Genomic DNA, 21,660 nt, shown 5'->3' on the forward strand with positions numbered 1-21,660 from the left:
AAGGCAACACATGCACCAGGCACGAGCAAAGAGAACACAACAACACAGATTGGGGGAGAGCTTTGTCATCCCTTAACATGGAAAACGTTAGGCTTGCCTTCGACTGAGGTTATAAGCTCTGGGCTTGCGGTTGTTTATGAAATGGAATATTCCACAAAGTAAAAAGCTAACTTTCTTCACTGTTGCTCGTTTGTTTTTGAAAAGTCAAAAAAAAAAAAAAAAAAACCAAAAACCCTGTAGTTTTATCTGTTATCCGTCTGCTTTGAGAAAACCCACCTCTATCACATGTATGAAGTAGGTGAGGGGTGGGGGATGGGCCAGTGACAGAACACTTGCCTACCATGCAAAGGCCCTGAGGTTGACCTTCAGCACTCCAAAAATTAAAAAGTACAAATTTTAATTAATTAGCTAATTAAAAGTCTGAGTTTTTAAAAGTCATGGTGACGCCATCACAGGCATAGTGGTGTTTTGTGTTTTTTTCCTTCGGAGCTTCGGTGACTGTTCTGAGCAGGTACTAGTAAGTTAAAAGCCACCTGCTCCACACTCTGGTTACCTGACCATGAACACCTTCCTTAGCCCCACTGTGCCTCAGTTTCCCCATTTATAAAAGGAAGATCTTACTAGAACCCATCTCATAGGGTCTGAACACAGCTACAGAGTTTCTGAATCATAGCTTCTGTGAACATATGAAATACTCTAGGAATCCTGGGGGCAGGGATGAAGGGAAATGGCACGTGAGGAGACACAGAATAAGGTCCTGTTTACCCCTCTGCTGCAGGCGAATGCGCGCGCTCACGCATGTGTGTGTATGTGTGTGTGTGAGAGAGAGAGAGACAGAGTTTGTATGAGAGTGTGTGTGATTGTGAATCTGTGTGTATCTGTGTGTGTGAGTGATTGTATGTGTATGTATAAATGTGTCTGAGTGTGTGTCAGTGATTGTGTGTGTACATGAGTGTGTCGTATGTCTGTGTGTGTGAGAGTGTGTGTATGATTGTGTGTGTGTGTATATGCATGAGTGTATGTACGTGTATGAGTATGTATTGTGTGAGTGTGTATGACTATGTGTGTATGGGATTATGAGTGTGTGTGAGTGTGTGCACCAGCACCTATGCAAAAGACCACAAATTCATACAGGCCAGAGATCCATGTCAGAAGTCTTCCTCCCTACCTCATCTTCTGAGGGAAGGCCAGTCACTGAAACGGGTGCTCTCTGATTGGCTAGACCACCTGACCAGAAAGCCTCAGCTGCTCCCTGTTCACCCACCCACTTGTGGTGCTGGTGTGACCACAGCAAGGAGTTATGGTCAGACATTTACATGGGTTCTGGAGCTCTGAACTCAGGTCCTTACGCTTGCTCTGCAGGTGTCTTAGCCAACTCTCCAGGTCCTATTCTTCACAGTCATGAGAATTTATGTTTTGGGCCATTTAGGGGACATTATTATTCATGTACTGAATTATCCCCTACGTGAGAAAACATGCCTTATCTCTTTCCTTTCCTCTCCGTTTAATTTACAGCGAGGACAGAAGTTTGGAAGCCGCAGTTGTCAGAGTCATTAACCCCGGTGAGCAGAGCGATGGTGAGCTGGAGTTCCCGGAGTCTTCCTCCTCGCTGGTGCTGAAGGAGCTCCTGCACGAGGCCCCCGAGCTCATCACCCAGCAGCTGGCGCATCTCCTCAGAGGTGAGGCTGGCGCTGCCAGAGTCAAGACGGGAGGCTTAATGGGCTGGTTCTGGGCCTGTTCATGCAGAAATAGTGCGATCCATTCTTGGGTTAACAATCCCTTTAAAGACCCCGGGAAGCTCCATCAGAGAGGCAGGGAGTAAAGAGTTTGTTAAAGAGTAGCATTATATGGAATATTAAAAATGTGCAGTTAGAAACAGGCACAAGGGTCTGTGCTGTTTCACTAGACGAGAATGTTAATGGGGCTGCTGCGTCCTGGTTGGAGAGAGAGCCCCTCCTCTGGCTATTATAGCTTCCAAAGGAGCTTCCTGCCTAGGACAGTGTGAGTGTGGATCAGAATTCCCTGTTCCTGTGGCCTTGGAGTATCCCCAATACTTATGCGTGCTTGCCACACAGAATCCTGCCTGCAAGGCAAAACATCCAACTTTTGTTTCGATGACATGATACATGGTCCTCCAGCTCATCTTTCACAGGCTGTGTTCCGTCTGTTTTTAACATGGGACACTGCTGCGTGGTACTGTCCCAGTGAACCCTCTGTATCCATGGTCTCCATCTCATGAACTCAACCAACCCGAAAAGCAAATCACTTTAAACTGTTTGTATCAACCATAGTAAAAGCACCTCTCATTGTTATTCGACAAAAAAAAAAAATCACCATAGCAATTGACATTTCCCCTTGGTATTCCTAGGCAGGAAGCTCCTTTGGTATATGAAATACATCTGAGGCTTTGACATGATGCAGACAAACACTACATCGTCCACACGAGTCTAGAGGGACCCACAGACTTTGTGTCCATGTGAATCCTACAGACACTGGGGAACTGCCATACGCTACCCTTCTCCATTGCTGGAGCACACTGCTTCCAGTACTGGTCCTCACATTAGAACGTGTCCATCAACCTTGGCTCTTCAAAATGAGCCCAGGCCATTCAGTTACTTTTGCATATGGGACTTGCAAAAATATTTTTGTTTTTGTATAAAGCTTTCTTTTCTTTCTGCAATTCACTTTAGACCTATTAGGCACAAATTATTCTCAATGTGTTTTGTTTTCTACAGCAGTCAGTCAGGAGACAGTCTGACGGAACAGAAAACAGGACAGATGAGGACAGGCTGGCTCAACGCTTCCAAGGACTTTCTTTTTCTGCCTCACTTTATACTATAATTTAGAGGGGGAAAGTCCAGGAGTTACACCCATTCCTCTAAAAGTTCTAAAACTAATGGCCCCTGGAAACTGGTCATAAATATTGTCGTGACAATGGATGTCTGTACCCATGCTGTCCTTGAAATGGTACCTTCAGCTAACCCAAGAAAGTGGTTTTTTTCTTTGTGGTAAGGCAGACAAAATAAAAGCAATCAAGAATCTCAGCTCAGGGAAAGCTGTGTGGCAATTCTATTGTGTTCAGACAAGCACTAGAGAGCATGTTGTTTGCGTATCTTAGAGACTGAGCAATTGTTTTAAAAGTCCAGTACACACATTATTTAGTGGGAAGATGTAGCACAACTCATCTTCATGAGGTTTTACAAGCAGCAAAATAACACGGAACTGTAATACACGATGATGAAACTTGTTTATGCTGCTGCGACTGCTAATGATGACGACGATGATGCTCAGATTTGGAGAACTAGAAGGGACTATTTGTCTCTTCTGGTTGTCCCTTCAGAATGTTTAGTAGAACTTTGTGGCCATGGTACATGTGTGTGCTGCCTGTGTGCATGTATATGGGGATGAGGTGAAACATCTTCATACAGAGGGAGCTAAAGGATGGTGAACCAGTTAACCTGTCCTTGAAGAGATGCTTCAGAGGTTCGGGTTCTGTATTCAGAGTCACATGACTTTCTCATATTTGGGAAAAAGAGATGAATTTTGTAAAGCTCTTGGATCTTTAGTTATATAAGAAAGAAGTTGAGTTAAAGTTTGCTCTGTTCCCTGAAGTCAAACTTAGATTTCTTAGTTCTCCAGTTACATGTAACATCAAGTATAAGGGACTTGTTTTCTGTCTTCCTCTAAGCAGTGTTAGCATCCTTTAATTTGCAATAGAAACGTCAGTCTTTCAAAACAGTCTTCATTAGCAACTGTGAAGTTACTTTCATGTGAACTTGACACTGTAGATGGACATTTCTGTGCCCACCCAGTCCCATAGCCATTCAGTCCTAAAGAAAAACACAGAGGCTTTTATTAATTATAAACTGTTTGGTCTCTTAGCTCAGGCTTATTATTAACTAGCTCTTACAACTGAAATTAACCCATAATTTGGATCTATGTTTAGTCACATGACTTGGTACCTTTTCTCAGTAAGGTATACACACCTTGCTTCCTCTGCTTTTGGTTGGCAACTGCATCTCTGCCTTTCCTCTTCTCAGAATTCTCCTTGTCTGTTTGCCTCACCTATACTTCTTAACTGGCTATTGGCCAATCAGTGCTTTATTAAACCAATATGTGTAACAATATTTACAATGTACAAGAGCATTTCTTACATCATGACACATTTTAGACACGTTTTCTACATGCTCTTCTACATCTTAAAAATACAAAAGAAAATTAAATACAAATTCTTTATGCCATGTTTGGCCATGAGAAGTTATAGCTCTAGCTCTCTTAGATGTCACAAGACTATATACTTATGCCTGAGACTTAGCAGATTATAAATTCTAAATTTATAGTGACTTGAATACAATATGAATTTGTCTTTTGCTTCTCACACTCATGATTACACCCAGATCCTGTCACATCGAGTTGTATCTGTGTAGTGACAAGTGGATTTCAGGTGGGCAAAGAAAATGTCCTTCCACTCTCTGAGAAGACTATGTGCTTCTCAGCCAACTCGGGGGAAGGTAAACAAATTTCAGTCCATATGTTCATGTGTAAAAGATGGGGACAAGTTCCCCGCTACAAGTCATCAGATTCAGAATTCAAGCCCTCAAAGCTTGTGAATAGCATAGCCTTCCTCCGTCCCTTCAAGCACCCATCTTCTCATGAGTTGTGCCCCTGACCCCTGAAGTTTTTTTATTGTTGTTGGTTGGTTTGTTGGTTTGTTTAGATATTCCCAACTCTCCTCTTTCTGGAGGACTCACGCTCAGATGCCCCTGTGCAGTGCTTGTTCCTATCTGTCTAGTACTCTTCTACCTGTCTCTGCAGAATGTCAACTTCATGGGGGATAAAAGGACCTTGTACTCTGTGTCCACTACCCTACCTGCTGCGCTGGTGCCTATACTTCTGGCACATCGTAAAACTCTGTGGGATGAACTTTTCAAAAATGGATTTGGGTGGGTTTGGGAAGTAAGGAGGACCTAGAAGGAGTTAGGGGAGGGTAAGCCATAATCAACATATTTTGAATGAAAAAAATCTATTTTCAATAAAGATTTCGACAATTTTTTAATTGATTTTATTGAACTCTACATTTTTCTCTGTTCCCCTCCCTGTCTCTCCCCTCCCCTTCAACCCTCTCCCATGGTCCCCATGCTCCCAGGAAATCTTTTGACAAAATGTTTAAAATAGTGTTTATACACTCTCTCTTTTCATGACGTCATGGTTGTGGTAGTGTCTGATGCTAAAATGGCCTGCTGTTATGGCCATCCCTATAGTATCCTTACTGCCTAGAATATGGACAGTGTTTCTTCCACTAATACCCCTTTATTATCTTTTTTTAGCTTGAAGAAATCCTAGGGGGATTTATTTAATTATTTGGCAATGACTGACTAGCTTTTGTTTTCATCAGTTGTCATTATATGTATAACTTTTAAGATTATATATATGTATATATATATATAATTTTAATCCTTTTGAAGCATAGTGCATCCAAAGAAAAGAATACAAAACATGCCTATAAAATGTAAATATGTAGCTTAGTAAATTATCAGGAAGGAAATACCCTTTGAGCATTTCCTAGCTAAAGAGGCGGGACGTGAAGACATTGCCTCCTTCTCATGCCTACAGCTCACTCCTATCTGGAGACAGCCAGCATTCTCATTTCATGACATTTATGTCTTAGCTTTTCTTTATATTTTAGCCAGCCCTGTGAATGTACCCCAGATTGCTCCACGTGGGTTTTGTGTGATTGCGTGCTTTACATCAATGGACTCCATGCAGCACACACTAAACACGGTGTATGCTTTCGTAGGCCAGTTATCTATGAATTATTAATTTTGTCATTCAAATCCTTCTTGAACAGAATATTTGAAGTAGCTTTCCAAAAATCATGTAATAATATAAAACAGTAACAGAGTCAGGATGAAGAGAAAGAACAGTGGAGGAGAGAATCAGATCCGGATATCAGACAACACTTGGGGCTGTGGCTACAGTGTTCTCTTCCAAACTTTAGATATGAGCTTTTTGAAGCAAATGAGACAGAAGTGTGACTTCTGGAGAAATTCACATTGTTATAGAGTTGGGTACGGCGTATAGCTATCGATCTCTGTTCTCGAGAGTACCGACCTGACTCTCTTAGTTCCTTTTGTTCTTCAATAGGAACAAACTAATTTTAAAAGTTGTCTTTTCTTTTCCAACAGTCCTCTCAGAAAGGTACTTGACTGCTCTCACGGTGTCCACTCCTCTATATCTGCTGGTGCCTCTCTCAACACAAAAATCCATATTCAGATTCAATCATATGTGATATTCTCAGTCCAAAAACGTACTACTGCAATGGGTTATCAAACTGCTTGCAATATGCTATACTGTTTCATTCAAATATTGACGTAGAACCCGATTGCTGTGGGTGTTGTTCAGTGGTCATTCGCATATCTACCATGCTGTCATTGTAGACGAGAGCTCGTTATGTTTCTCGGTTTTCCTTGCCACGGTAGCCTTTTGGCCCCAAGGACAATTAGGGATATGTGCTAACAAGTAAGACAGTGCAACCCACAGTGTTCCAAGGTCGGTAGAGTATTTAGCCATCTTGAGATAATTTCAGTTTAATTTCTTTTCTTTTAAAATTACAACACCGCAGTAGACACTTTAGTTCCTTCTTCTAATGAGCCTGTCCGTCTAGTCTTCCCCGGTGCCAGCATCCATTTGCTTCTTCACAGTGGTTTAGAACAACACATATCTCCTGAGTCAGCTTCTTCACCCAGATGAAGCCGTGTTTCCCAGAGTGCCTGCACTCAAAGTGGAGGCTGCCAAGTGGTTCGATCCTTCCTCATATTTGCTGCCCCCCCCCCATGCAGTATTTAATTCAAGTAAGGTGCCACTGAAGAGCCAGAGGAGGGGAAGAGACCTCCCCCCTTTTGAAGCATCACCTGAGTTTGTGTGGAGGTTGCTGGCTTTTCTTGCATCCAGTTTTGCAAATTGCAGTCAGCTCTGTATATCCCGCCCCTGTCATCACCGTGCTAGCGCCCCCTGTAGCTCCCCTGCTAGCGCTCAGTTTCTTTGTCCACAGTTTCCTCACTGTCCATCACGGGGCCTTTTGCGTAAGCTTCAGCTGGGGGAAATTTTTCATTCTCCTGACTTGTGCTGCAGTAGGAAGAGCTTTCCTTCCTGTCTGCACCCCAGTAGCTGCAGGCAGAGAAGAGAATGTAGGTCCTTAGATGGGTGTTTCTCGGCTGCTTCCTCTTGTCTTAATTTGAAACAGTAATTTCAGGGCACGAATTGTTAGCATCTAGTTTATCCAGAAAGGCATCCATTTATGAAGTATTATTTTGAATTAGTTGGGTAAGAAATTACATGTAGAGAAAGACACAGCCGTCATGATGGTAAAATCATGGACCTTGGTTCTTGGAAATGCCTACATCTCTTGGTTTCTCCCTTTGTCTTTGTTTTTATTGTGTGGTTCTTTTTTTTTTTTTCTTTTCCCTTTATCTCCTTTTCTTACTTCTCCCTCCCTTCCTCTCTGGAAGAGTTTTTTATTATTATTATTATTTTCAAACATGGCCTTTGTGAACATACCTAATAGTCACATTTTATGGTCTAAAGTTTATGGTTGATCATGTTCTGGGTTTGTGCCAAACCCAGTTACAAACCCACCAGACTGCTCAACCTGTGCTGTTTAATTTCCTCAGAGATGGATTCTAGAGGATGGCTGCCAACTTTAAGATCCATTAAATTGCTGAATCATCATATTGAGCGTGTGTGTGTGTGTGTGTGTGTGTGTGTGTGTGTGTGTGTGTGTGTGTTTCCAGGAACCATCTGGCAGTGAGGCTTCAGCAGCCACTGATTTCCCAGCATGCTTCCATCAGGTCCACTCTTTGCCCAAACAGTTCTTCATGTTTGTGGGTATAAGGCCTTGACAGAAGCCTTAAGCTGAAGACTCAAGCAAACAGCAGCTCTCTCCTTTAGCCTAGGACAAAGTGGAGAGCCATGCCCAGATCCTCAGAAGTCGGCTCTATTCTACTGGCAACCCCAGCTGAACTTTAACAAAGACTAGTTGCTTGCTATTTTGGTAGACTGGATTAACAGCTTCAAAATGGTCCTTTTAAGGAGGTCAAACGGGAAACGAAACAGAGCCAAGGTGGGTTTTTTTCTTCCTCTCTAGCCCGAAGGGTGAATCATCCCACTTACAAATGGTTAGGACAGCCAAGGGCATTCTGTTGCCTGCAGTGCTCCAGAAGAGGCTTGGGGTAGGAAATAGCAATTCTACTTTTTCCTAGAAAATTGAAGTAATTGTTCAATCCTGATGTTACTTTTTCAGCCACACAAAAGTAGCCTTTCTCTTACATTTAGATGTCTAAATTTGCAAGGATTGTAAACAAATACTATGCTTACTATTGTGCCTTTCTAGATAAAAATGGGAATTACGGTGTATGTCTTTTCCTCTCCTTTCTCTTCTCCTTCTCTGCCCACCTTTGTTATTGATTCCTTTTTATTTATTTGCTTATTTTTTTGATTTTCGAGACAGGGTTTCTCCATAGCTTTTGGTTCCTGTCCTGGAACTAGCTCTTGTAGACCAGGCTGGCCTCAAACTCACAGAGATCCGCCTGCCTCTGCCTCCCGAGTGCTGGGATTAAAGGCGTACGCCACCACCGCCCGGCTTTTTTTTAAAGGGAAAACCTGTTTCTTTTTTTTTAATATTTATTTATTTATTATGTATACAGTATTCTGTCTGTGTGTATGCCTGCAAGCCAGAAGAGGGCACCAGACCCCTCTACAGATGGTTATGAGCCACCATGTGGTTGCTGGGAATTGAACTCAGGACCTTTGCAAGAGCAGGCAATGCTCTTAACCTCTGAGCCATCTCTCCAGCCCTGTTATTGATTCTTAAATATTTTTCTTTCAGTATATAAAAAAATCAATCCCAGGTAAACAGAAGAGAGATTTAAGCCCTTCTTTCCTTTTTTTTTTTTCTGTTAGGAATTCGTCATGTAGACAACTCCAGTTTCCAATGCTGACTATTTCCCAGTTTCTGATGCTGTAGGGTTAGCATGCTGCAGTTGCTTAGAGAATGTGTAGTATTAGCATGCTGCAGCTGTTTAGATAGTATGCAGTATTAGCATGCTGCAGCTGTTTAGATAGTATGCAGTATTAGCATGCTGCAGTTGCTTAGAGAATGTGTAGTATTAGCATGCTGCAGTTGCTTAGAGAATGTGTAGTATTAGCATGCTGCAGTTGCTTAGGGAATGTGCAATATTAGCATGCTGCAATTGCTATTAGCAAGAGGGCTTTTACATCCCCATTCTTTTGAGCAAGGCATATTATGGTTGATTTTTTCTACAGAAATAAAACATTTGTTATATTTTATTACAATAGCTTTCTTTGTTGCCTACTGTTAATCCTATCCCCCCTTATCAGCCTGTGAATAACTGGGATACTTTTGGGTACAGGTTTATGGATTGTTTCTGTCATCAGAATTTGCTAGAAGTTAAGTGAATACTCATTAGGAACAGGTTCTAATGTGCTGACAGGTGTCTTTGGTTACTGTGTATTGTGATACCGATGCTTAGCAAAATTATACAATTACTAAATGTGATTCTGGGCATTCAGAACAGAGGTAGAGGAGCTTCACATTAAATTTTATCCTTTCAGTATTAGATATATTTTATGTACTTACCCACCAACAAAACAAAACAAATTACAAGACAAAATTTGAAATGGAATAAAAATTGGCCTCAGATCACCTCCTTAATACCTATTCTAACTGCATAGAAATTTGTGGAGTTGTACAGACTTTGGGTCTGGTTAATTTGGGTGTTTGATGTTTTTGTTTATTTGCAAGTCTTTAAGTAATAAAGTTTTAAAACCTAACATAAATAAATATGGTTCTGTTGTGGAGTGGAAAGTCTCCAAAAGAGTCCTGGGATTAAGCCAGTCTGTAGCCCTCATTGTCCAGTAACGATAACTCAGGCTGCGGGGTACATCTGCCTGAATAGGATTCCCTGGCCTTGTTAGGCAGCCATATCCTTGCTTCTGTCAAGTCAGACTGACTCAGCCAGGGACAGGAGTCAGACTGACTCAGCCAGGGACAGGAGTCAGACTGACTCAGCCAGGGACAGGAGTCAGACTGACTCAGCCAGGGACAGGAGGCTTTTTCAGTGAGCCATGATGTGGGGTTTTGTTTAATGCAGTATCTTTGAGGCTAATTTTAAACATCGCCTTTCTCTTCTATGTGTTTTATAATCAAGACTCTCAGCCACATGACGGATCCACAGTTGTCTATAGCAAATATTAAAGTGCCCTTTGTTTCTTCCTATCTGTCCATCTGTGTGGAGACTTCCCTTATATTCTTCCATCGAGATAACTCTGCACTATGAAGAGCATGAAAACATATCTGAAAATCCAGCTGGCTTCTGTTAAGCCCAATATCAGGGGGGTACGCAAACATGTAAAAAATGCTACCTTACTTTTGTAGAATTTGAAAAAAATACTTTAACTCTTAAAATACTTCCATAAAAACATACCATTACACAATTATCCTCACTGTTTCTTATGGGACTTATTCACCACTTTATAATGTTTGTTCTTAGTCATTTAGAAATGAACGACACATACAAACCATGCAGGATACTTAACAATGTTGAAGTATATGCTTAGATTCTACCACGGTAATAAGTTTTATTATTATACTACAACCTTATTCATCTTATCAAAATTAAACATTAATAAAGAAATCTTCAAATCAAAACAAAGTGGATTCTTAATCTGACCATACCAATCCCGTATTTATGAAAGATATTTTTAAGTATTTCATGTTTGGATGCCGTTACATTTTTAAAACTTGGCTTTTTATATTTTTGCGATTGTTTATATAGATACAGTATTGTGTTATTGGCCTTAGATGCATGAAATTCCTAAATTTACATACCATTGACATATCATTAGTAGGGTCTTTAAGGCTTTTGCACACATCTTATAAGAAGAAAGGTGGTTTTTATTCTCCCCTCCCATCTCCCTCTTCTTCCCCTTCCTCTCCCCTTCCCATTCTCTTCTTTCCTCCCCCTTTTTCCCTCTTCCCTCCTCCCCATTCCTCTCTCCTCTCTCCCTAACCCCTTCTGCATCTCATCGCTATTGCGGTGTGCTTAATTCCATATACTTTAAAGTGACTGAGATGCCGGTCCCCCGGGGAGTGCTGACTCACGCTGACCACAGACTTAGAGCATCAGAATGTTCTTACTGGCATTGGGTTTTGCTTCTGTCTGAAATCATGGTCTTTTGCCTTCTTGTTTATTTTAGAGTAGGATTTCTTGTGACATACTTCTACCTTTTCCCTAGAAAGGTCTGGATTCAGCCATGTTTCCATCGACTATGCGGCTCTAGGATGGGGACAACATGTCTGCATTTTGAAGACACATTTCCGCCCTCTTCCTATTTCCAGTCTTTTAACTGAGAAATCCAGTTCTGTTTCGCTGCATGTTTTTTTGTTTGGAGTGTGTTTTCTCTCTCACTGATTTAATCTTCGTCCATGTAATTGTTACAGTTTTACTGCCTACAGCTGTCTTACCTTATGTTACTCATGGTTTTGGTTTGTAGTTTTTCTTAAATGTTACATTTCTCTCTCCCTTTCCTAGCAGAAGCTGTCACACACACATTGAAACCAGCCCCATGATCTTAGGTCCTTAAGCTTTTCTCTGTAGTTTTGGCCGCTTTTTTCCCCCCTTCATGCTTTAGAACAGATATTTTCTGACTTGGTTTTCAGTTCCTCATCACATCTGATCCACTGTGGAAAACCTTTTGGGGTTATTAAACTCAGTCATTAAAACCAGGGCTGTAAATTTTCCCCTGTATCGGTGGCAGATTCTAATCCTCCAGCTAGTTTCCCCTCAGTCCCTCTGACTCTGTTCCATTTGTCTCCTCAGGAGCCCCCCCCCCCCCCCGCTTCCACTCATGTGTTTTTAGGTCCCTTATATCTAATAGCTTTTGAATGATGGCTGAACGTTAGTTATAGACAGCATCAAGTCAGTGAGGGGATGGTGAGTTCTTTTTCTCCGGAGTGGACTTAACTTTCACGCCTCAGAGGAGCTGGAAGGGTGGCAGAGACCCCATCGGTCTGTTTTAGCTGACTCCAAGCAGGGCTTACAGCACACGGAAAATGTTCTGTTTTTTGTTTTATTTTTCTCCTTGGCAGCAGATGGCAAATCTTTCCCAAAGAGGGCCAGCAAGCAGATATTTCAGGCTCTGTTGAAACACTTAAGTCTGCCCTCATATATATGGTCTATAAACAATACGTAAATTAGCAGAGATGGCCATGTTCCCACAAACTCTGTTTACAACATCGAGCAGCTAGTTAGATTGGTAATTCCTCAGGCCTCCCATGTCAAAACCCAGATGACTAAAACTCCTTTTCCCTGAGGCTTTCTGCAAGGCCTTATGAGACTTTGGGGTTCACAGGCTTCTCTGTCCAGTGGCTGCAACTTCTGAATTAGCAATTGCTTGGACGGGGAAGCAGCTAGAATGCTGGGTCTCCGCTCTGCGCGTACACCATCCTTGTTCCTAAGATGCTGCCAGGGGCTCTCTGATACAGTCACATACAAACATACAGGATTGTTTCTGTGCACAGAACTTGGTTCTTGTTCAGCTGGTCTACCAGATCCAGGAGCTGGTGAACATCTTTTGTAAAATTTGGATTTGTGTTTGCCTTAAAAACAAATGGGAAATCATTTTTGTCTTTTAGATTTTAGACCCAAAATCTACTCAGAATCTCTTTGGTCACCCTCTACTTTTACTTGGTTGTTTCTACTAAATCTGTCCCTTTTTCTTCATGGTAAGATGTTGCAAACACACAAAAGAAAATAAAAGCAGCCACGCTCCCTGGCTTTCCTTTCCTATTTTGTTCTCCACATGGTAGGTAGACTACAAAAATACGCAATGTAAATAAGAGGATGCTTCTCCTATTTAAACCTCTGTGGAGACCCCCATTGTTCTTAGAGCATGAACACAGACAGGAAGACAGTTTTTTTATTACCCGCCTCTAGCTCTTTGGCCTAAATTTTTAACATTTCCCACTAAAACCAGAGTGGCAAATTAGCAACCTTAACCTGAAGTTTAGAGCCAGCCTGTGAGACTGTATCCTTCGATAACTGTAAATTACTTCAGAGCTGTGTATGGTAGCTGAAAGGCTAGAAACAGCCTTCAGGGTAGCCAGGCCATCAGACTGTGTAGCTGTGCACTGTGGGGTTGTACAATCATTTGGTTATGAAAAGAAGTAAATTAATATGTAAAATCAGTAGCATGGAAAGTTGGAATAATAGTCTCTGTCCCCTTAAAGGGGATAGAATTGACGAAATTTTTGAATAGTTTGTCATTAATTTCTGTTTTGAAATCATTTAAAACCAAGGCTGTCTCCTTTTCCGTGCTTATGTGGCGATGTATTGCTCTTTCCTCCCAAACTCTGTGCCCTGGGGAGTAGGGAGCAGTCTGGCCGCTGAGGTCAGTACCCGCAGCATGAGGACTTGACTTTCACTGCTCCTGTCTTGGCTGGTGGAGAGAGAGCTCAAGAGCATTTGTACCCATGCTTTCCAGGCAGCATCCTGTTCAAGTGGATGAGCATGGACCCTGAGCTCCCGGAGAAGCAGGAGGACATTCTCTCCATCCTGGAAGAACAGTTTCCCAACCTGCCTCCCAGAGATGACATTATCAGCGTGCTGCAGGAGACCCAGCTCAGTGCTCAGGGTGAGTGGTTGTCCTAGCTCCCATGGCTTCCAGGAGGGGTGACTTGCCTCAGGAGTGTTACCAGGAGGTCAATCTGAGCATGCTTGCACTTTCCTCCCTCTTTCTCTGTGCCTGTGGAGGGGCTGCTGGGTTTGTGCTGTTGGTCTGGGAGTGGGCATCATATGCTGGAACCCCCTGCCCAGGTTTCTGCCCGGGTGTTTAGCTAATCCAAGGGCTAATGCATATAGTGTCTGTACCTGTTGAATAAATTGTTTTGAGAACATCGCTGGAGCAATGCCAAACACAATTGGCTTTCATAATTCTGATTTCATTTAGAAGGAAGGGAGAGAAGACGGCTAAGTCAATGAAATAGTGCTCTAAATCTCGGCTTTCGTGGGACAGCGGATTATCGGATTATCCGGATCAAATGTTGTTAATAATAAACAGCTGTGTTTCAGTGAGCGCTGAATCTCCACAAGGTTCTGATAGTCTCACTTTGCAAGGATGATCTTCCTGAAGCCTCATGACACCCCACTTTCCAGATGAGAACACTGAACCCCAGACAGGCTTCTTTGCTCTCCCATCATCCAGGGCACATAGCCGTGGCAAGTGAGCTGGGCAGAAGCTAACTAAACCCAGAAGGCCCATCTTTAAGGAGAAAATACTAAATTACCAAGTTTTCTCCCCTACTTTGGAGTTCCCTTGGGGCAAAGCGTTTATCTGAGGAGTCTCTCAAGTCCTTTAGCGAGCAAGGAAGCCCTGTAGGAGACCAGAGCTCACAAGGGAACTCTGGGAAAAAGTTAAATCCAAACCTTAGGGTGGTCTCCTATAGAGTGCAGAGGTGAATGGGCACAGGCCACCTTGAACCTAAGGCCTGGTGGTTAACTTTTTGGAATCTTGTGAGTTGGCTAATATTGGGTTAACAGTGCAGAATTAGTCACGGTCGATGTTTCAATATCACAGAAACAGACAAAGCGCTAGTAAGTAGGTTCAGTTGTTAAATCGGCAGACCTCTGAAATAGTAAGGGCTCCCTAGCCCAGTGGGGAGTGAATGCTCCAAAGTTGGCTCTAGTGGTCCGCTAAGATCTCAGCTGGCCAGTGGAGTATGATGCTGGCCAAAATGAGATTAAAAAGAGGTTAGGGAAGTTGGCGGGGCCTTGCCAGCGTCTGCCACATCGATGAGTTCCTGTGCACGAGTGTCTATGCAGCGCTGCGCAGTGGTGAATGGCTTCATTCATTCCCTGAGCCACCCAAACTTCTCTTGCGACGATGTGCTCTAGAAATCAAAATGAGTCACAGTTCACTCTGAGTCAAATGAGAATGTGTCCCCATGCTGCTGTGATGGACAGCGAGCGTGCTTTATACTGGCAGGGTGGGCAGTGCACTGTCTTCCTAAGCATCCAGAAAGAATGCCTGTGCTTTCCAGGGCTCTGTAGTGAATCTTTCCATAGAGAAGGCCAGTTGAACATTAAGACATACCTGTTCTTGTTTGCCTGCGATAGATTTCACAGAAATCCTCCAGTCAGCCAACTATAGTTCTCAACAGCTTTGCCGGTTCAGGTTGTTCCTGTCATCAAGGAAGGGCTTGAGTAACACTTACTGCCAGAGATTACTACAGGGGTGGCCAAGTCAATTAAAACAGCTTTTATTTGTGTAAGACAGGCTGGCCCTATGCAACCTGACTTGTTTGCCTGGAACACACTCCAGACTGGCCTCGAACCCCTAGAAATCTGCCTGCCTGTGCTTCCCAAGTGCCAGAATTTGAGATGTTCAACAGGGCGCCTTGTTATGACAGTTTTATGAGCTACATATATAAGGTTTTATAAAATTATACTGGCAATTATAAAATTATAGAGGGCCACCTAAATTGGGACTTTTGAGGCTATTACTTGGCTATTTTATATGGTAAGACTGCCCACTCCTTCCCCAGCCAGCCTGGTCTCGGCCTCTGGAGTGTGTCCTGTTGCAGTCTCTGACTTCTGTTTGGCCAATGGGAAGAATAGTGGGAGCAGAAGTAAGGAAACTAAGGCTGTGCACGCCTTTCCTCCTGCACTCTTGCTGTGACATCAGACCCTGACGGATCCTTTTCTCTAGTCCTAGATCCCTTGCCTTTGCTCCTTGCTAGTCCCTGGCTACTTAATCTTCCATTTCTTCCTTTATCCCGCCACCCCTCTGTAAGTGTGCTGCCATTAAGAGCCGACTTTGGCATGGTGAGGGGTAAATTCTATTTCCCACCTGCATCTTACTTGATGTAGATGCTGCCACAGACGTTATTTCTGACTTAGAGTGTGTTTATTACAGATAGAAGTAATACTATAAAGCATTGAGCTTAGTAGAATAAACTCTTTAAATAACCCCAACATGTATTTTTTTAACAGATCCCAAGTATAAATTGTTTTTTTTTAATCTCTTGCTGTCCACAGGTTTAAGTATTGAACAAACAATTCTGAAAGATCTAAAGGAGCTGTCAGATGGTGAAATAAAAGTGGCTATCAGCACTGTGACCATGACCCTGGAGGTAAGGACAGGGGCTTTTCCTGCCAAAAGAGATTTCGCGCAATTGCTGTCTGAACACCCGGAGTACAGCCTCGCGCTGTGTGAGTTTCTTCTCCCCTGTGAATCAGGGTAGGGTTTACTCTGAGGGTCTGACTGGCTGGGAGGTTATCGTTGCTGTGGAAGCCCTATGTACACCAGTAAAAACCCTTCACGCGTGTCGGTGTTTAGTAGTGATGGTAACAGATGTGACTAGGTGCACTTGCGTATTTTCTTTGTGCAAACAAGGTGTGGTGTGCCCTTTGTGAGCTGTTTGGTCACATGCCATTTTGATAATCGGCTGTGACAACTGCAATATTAAGAAAGGGCCTCAGCCCTCCCGTGCGGTTAATGAATGACTTTGAATGAATGCCACCCTTGTCTTTGTCTTTCCTTGGTAAATTACCTCTCGTCTACTTTGGGGGTTCCCAACGACCTGTGTGTTTATCTTAATTAACCCAACTAATGGGAGCTATATTTTATCGAGGTGCATCTTTGCCTTTGTGGAAGTCTGTATTTTTATTAATTAATCAATCGATTAATTAATTTGTTTATTTATGCTATTGCATTTCCTCAGTCAGGCTATCCACCCATCTTTGATTGGAAGCATGGAGTTCAGAAATGTGTGGAGATAAAATCTGTTAGATAGGAATGTGTCTTTGGAATAGTACGTTGCTAGCTGTGTCTTCCTTGTGATGATGGTGCCTGTCTCAGTGTGTCTATTTCTGGGGATTGGCTAGCATACATATTGGGGTACATACTTCAGAAAACCCAAGAACAAACCTGAACCTTTGTTCTGTCACATCCCTGTGAATCCACCCCCAGTGGATCAGCCCCACAGTTCAGCTCCTAGATGTACACGAGCCACAAGGGCTGGCTGTCCTCAGGACCAGCACGGAGCACCTCCGAGCTGACAGCACTTCTTTTCAGTGTGTGGCTGGCAGATCAATGCAACAGTTTCCATGGGCCTTCAGATTGATAACTGCTCCATCTAATTAGTTGTGGGTGTGAACCAATACAAGAGATGTGTGCAATTTGGGACGTAGTAACTAGATAATCACCTTCAATTAGAAATCTGCCTCGCGTCTAGAAACCCAAGTAAAACATGGATCCTGCAAGGGTCAGTAGCTCTGAGAATCATTTCTACTGGTTCAAGCCTTAGGGTTTTCTTTAGCTTCCCCCTCCCTTGTCCCCCTTCATTTAATGGCATCTTATTAGGTTTTAAATGGCTTGTTTGGAATTCCTTTCTAAATTAACATAGAACGTCTTGTAATTGCTCAGGGAACTGTCTGTAGTTAGTGAGTTATTTTAAGGCTGTGAATATCATAGACTTACTGTAGCTTCGATGTACCTTCATTTGTTTTATAGCAGGATATAAATATACATGAAACTATAAACGTTTATCAAGCAACTCAGAGATGGAATGATTGTGTAATCTTGACAGTAATTTCCATGGTGGTCCAGTAATTAATCAGGCAGTTAAGTATAATTCCGGAATTCCTGTGTGATTTTCTGGGAGGGGACAGGGTATTTGTGTATATCAACAGGTACATATGAAACTCACCGGCTGAAAGTGAGCTGGGATGTTATTAACACCGTGTCTGTAGTTACACCAGAGTGATGGCGGTAAAGAGAGCTGAGAAACAGAGCAAGGACTCCTGCCTAGTATGCCATAGCTTCCCTGGAAGAGAAGATGCTTACTAATCCAGTATGTCAGTTTAAACCCCACACAAGGTTAAAGGTGGAATTTATCTACCCCACCACCACCCACCCCAGCTAAGGTATCCTGTAATACAATGCTGTTTTCTTAGCCCTGTTTTGGAGGTGGAGATAATTGGGGTTCGGCATTCCTTTCTGATTCTTACCCTCCTCACCTTATAAACGGAGACCAGAAAGGCCCAAACATTACAGTTTTAGCAGAGTTGGTCAGTGCCCCTCTCCATCTGGTTGTGTCTCCAAGGAGGCTCCTCGCTGTCCCCACGGCTTTCTAGATCAGACTTGTTCTTCCAGGCATGGTCGCACTGGGCTGATACTTCTTCCTGGCCCCCAGAAACTCTACTCTTTATGGCTGCCTCTGAGCTCCTATGCAATGCTATCTGTATAACCACCGACCTACTGAGGACTTAAGTGTGTACTATGAATTCCATTAAGTGTGAACTGGTTTAGTATATTTATTTATAATTAGATAGTATTTTTAGCTAGTTGGGGGGTGCTATTTTGACATGTCTTCAACTTTTGGGCAAAGTTGTGGGGTAGGTGCTTATAAATACAAATATTTATTTGCAATTTGTTTGATTTCTGATTGTTACTTGTTTCTGAGTTTATGTACTTTTACACTGTTGAGAATTGAACCCAGGGTGTTAGGTTTCCTAGTTAAATTCTCTGCCATTGCCTAGTTCTTGGGTTTTTCATGTTTTTTCCCCTCCCTCCATCCCTCCCTCCCTCCCTCCCTCCCTCCCTCCCTCCCTCCCTTCCTTCCTTCCTTCCTTCCTTCCTTCATTTTCTTCCTTCCCTCCCTTCTTCCCTTCCTTCTTTTCCTTCCCTCCCTCTCTCCATTCTTCCTTCTCTTCCGCCCTCCCTCCTTTCTTCCATCTTTTTAGTCATATATATATATCATATGTATATATGATATACACACACATATAGGCTCAGGTGACCTTGAATTCACATTTTTGCCCTTTTTGAGCCAGTTTCTTTCAATTATGACTGAAAGCTAACATAAGATGGATTCTTTAAATGGCCCTCATGTTCATATTCATGGCCATCACCACATATCTAGCATCCTAAATATTGAGTTAGTAGTTTTGCAAACTAGCCAGCTGTTAAATAAGAGGGCAATGGGAGGCTCTGAAACAGGTCATGGACAAGGGAAAAGCACTCCACATGTCTGATGGCCCTTGCATTGCTATAATTCCACTACTGTGTTTGACATGGCCTTGGTTTGCCCAATGGACCAATTAATTTTCTTGGGTGTAAATATTCAGAAATCCAAGAAGCTTTTTTTCCTTGTAAAGCACAGAGGGAGCCACAGGCATGGGAGGCAGAAAGCACTGATATTGGCAGGGGTTTCGGGTGTTCTACATGACCACAGGTACAGGAGGTAGAAACCACTGATGTTGACAGAGAGATTCAGGTGTTCTACATGATAAGGAAAAAGCTTGCAGATCCTCTTTGTCATTTTTGATGTAGATTTCTCACAAGTGATAACTATAACCTAAAATATGCTAAAAATTAGTTGTAGGAAGAGCTGCCATAAAAATCAAATTATTATAGTGGCACAGTTTTAGAGCTTTACCCTATACACTGGTTATAACTGAAGGTGACTGTAAGGTATGACAAGTGAAACCCTACCGGAAGTTGGATGGTGGCAGCAGCAACAGGGCCTTCTTCACAGACAAGGCTGCTGGAAGCCTAGGCGCTCAGTCCCTTTCCCATTTCCTCCAGGCATTTGAGTCTGATTGCTGCATGCACCTTGCAAGGAAGGTGCCTCAAGCTGTGGCATCCAGGCCATTGACTGACGGTTGTTGAACTCATCCTTTGGGCCTTTTCATTGGTTACTGACTTGTCCATCAGAAGAAAACGTATGAACCTTCAAGCTTGTGATGAATTGGAACCAAAATGCCCTTAATTCATTTGCTAGCAGAAGCATTAATGATTCGGGTTGTTGGGCCTCATTTACACCCTGGCAAAGCAGTGCGTTAAGGTGTCTGTATCTTCCCATCCTGATGAGAAGCTGCTGAGGTGGGACATGGTAGAACTGCAGCAATGGTTCCTTGGTCAACACTTCCTTAAGCGTCTCCCTGGAGATTACAGCACATTGGCGTCTTTACTTTATGAGGACAAAGGTCAGGCACTGGCGGTTGCTTTTTATCAGTAGCGGGAGGATTTATTCACATACAGATAGACACAAGCTGTAACCAGTTGCCAGGGCTGAGTGAAGGTGCTATAAAGTCTGCAGACTGCAGGGTTCAATGAAAATCGATTATCTTAAGGTTCTGGAAGCTCCAGGCCTCAGATCGAGATGCTTGCAGGGTTAGTGACTGCTGAAGGCCATGAGACTTCCTTGGCTTGTAGAAGCATCATCTAGATCCCTGACTTTATCTTCATGTCATCCGCCCTTGGTATGTGGCTCTGTGGCCTAACTCTCCCTGCCCCAGCTTTAAAGGCAAGTTACAGTGGACCAGACCCTACCTGATGACCTCATCTAACTTACTTCTATCACAGTCCTGTTTCCCAAGAAAGCCACATTCTAAGTGTCTCCAGCTAGGGTTTGACAGAAAGCTTTCATGGGGACATACGCTGTGATGAGATCTCCGAGCAAGCCCAAGATAAACTGACAATGGGTTTGTCTGTGTCAACAGGGACCTATTGCTGCCTCATGCAGGTCAGTTTACTGCAAGCGAGAAGCACCTGCCATCAGAGCTCTTAAAAGTTAATCCATGTTTAGAGTTAGTGTTCTGGGTCATTCTTCTGCAGAGCTGGGAGCTTGGGGAGTCCTCCTGGCCAGCACTCTGCTGTTTGAAACCCAGGGGAGAGAGCTCCAGGGCTGCATTCTGGTGGGGTGGCTCAGTGCACTGACTCATCCTGTCCCGTCCAGAGATCACTGCCTTGGGACACAGCAGAGGGAAAAGCACCAGCACTTTCCATTAGCACTGAGCGAGCGCACAGAGCAGAAGGAACTCCACTCTGCCGTGAGTGCCGCTCCACTCCTCCGTACAGAAGGGAGTATTTACCCAGGCCCATGAATGTAATGCCATCATAGCCGGTGATTTAAGCCCGAGCGAGCCAGTCTGCACTCCACACCTCTTGAGGCACCCATGACAACTTCTCCTTGTTTGAGCATAGATACAGATATTTTTTAAGTCAAGACGGAAGATCTGCTTTATTGTGTCATAAGATGCAGTTTCTTCCAGGGAAATATGTTTGACTAGCATATTTTTTAAAATGTTAGTAAATACTGAACTATTTTTGAAATAAATGACTTTTCAAAGCCTTTTTACCCAACCAATGGAAATATCTGGACAAACCCTTCCAGGTTCTATTGAATGAGGAAAAAAATAAAAGGGAAGGACAGAACTTCTCCTAGATATGGTGGAGGAAAAAGTTTATGGAAGGTATGTGGGAGAGGGCGTCGAGAGTGGACATCTCCAGGCTGAGCTGGGCCATGTGGGGAGAGGGGAAGGGAAATGGAGGGAGGAGAGAGGGGAACCAGGTGCAGCCACCAGGAGGCCGAAGGTTCAAATGGGAAGGGACAGGTAACCAAAATGTCTAGATTATATAAAGAAGAAAGGACCTCTGGGAGGCCAGTTCAGCTCCTGGGCTGGAGAGTTCGGCAGTCATACCCTCTAACAGATAGGGACTGAGGGATGCTGGGAGAACCTAGTGGCCAGGTCTGCTTTGATATATCAAATAAGGTACCTCAACTGTTTGTCCCAGGTT

At 43.1% G+C, this 21,660-nt stretch overlaps 1 protein-coding gene across 10 annotated transcripts in view; it reads left to right on the plus strand.

Moving 5' to 3' along the window:
* The window catches only part of Prune2 (prune homolog 2 with BCH domain), a 243,185-nt gene that overhangs the window by 39,148 nt on the left and 182,377 nt on the right, over positions 1-21,660 (plus strand). For all 10 annotated transcript variants that reach the window (XM_050158933.1, XM_050158977.1, XM_050158968.1 and 7 more), the window contains exons 4-6: positions 1,516-1,679; positions 13,561-13,710; positions 16,113-16,207. In XM_050158933.1, coding sequence (XP_050014890.1) covers positions 1,516-1,679; positions 13,561-13,710; positions 16,113-16,207 — 409 coding nt within the window. The remainder of the gene's footprint in view (positions 1-1,515; positions 1,680-13,560; positions 13,711-16,112; positions 16,208-21,660) is intronic.

Source organism: Alexandromys fortis, unplaced genomic scaffold (assembly GCF_014885135.2).
Source record: "Alexandromys fortis isolate MF-2015 unplaced genomic scaffold, M_Fortis_MF-2015_v1.1 scaffold_10, whole genome shotgun sequence".
Taxonomy (NCBI): domain Eukaryota; kingdom Metazoa; phylum Chordata; class Mammalia; order Rodentia; family Cricetidae; genus Alexandromys; species Alexandromys fortis.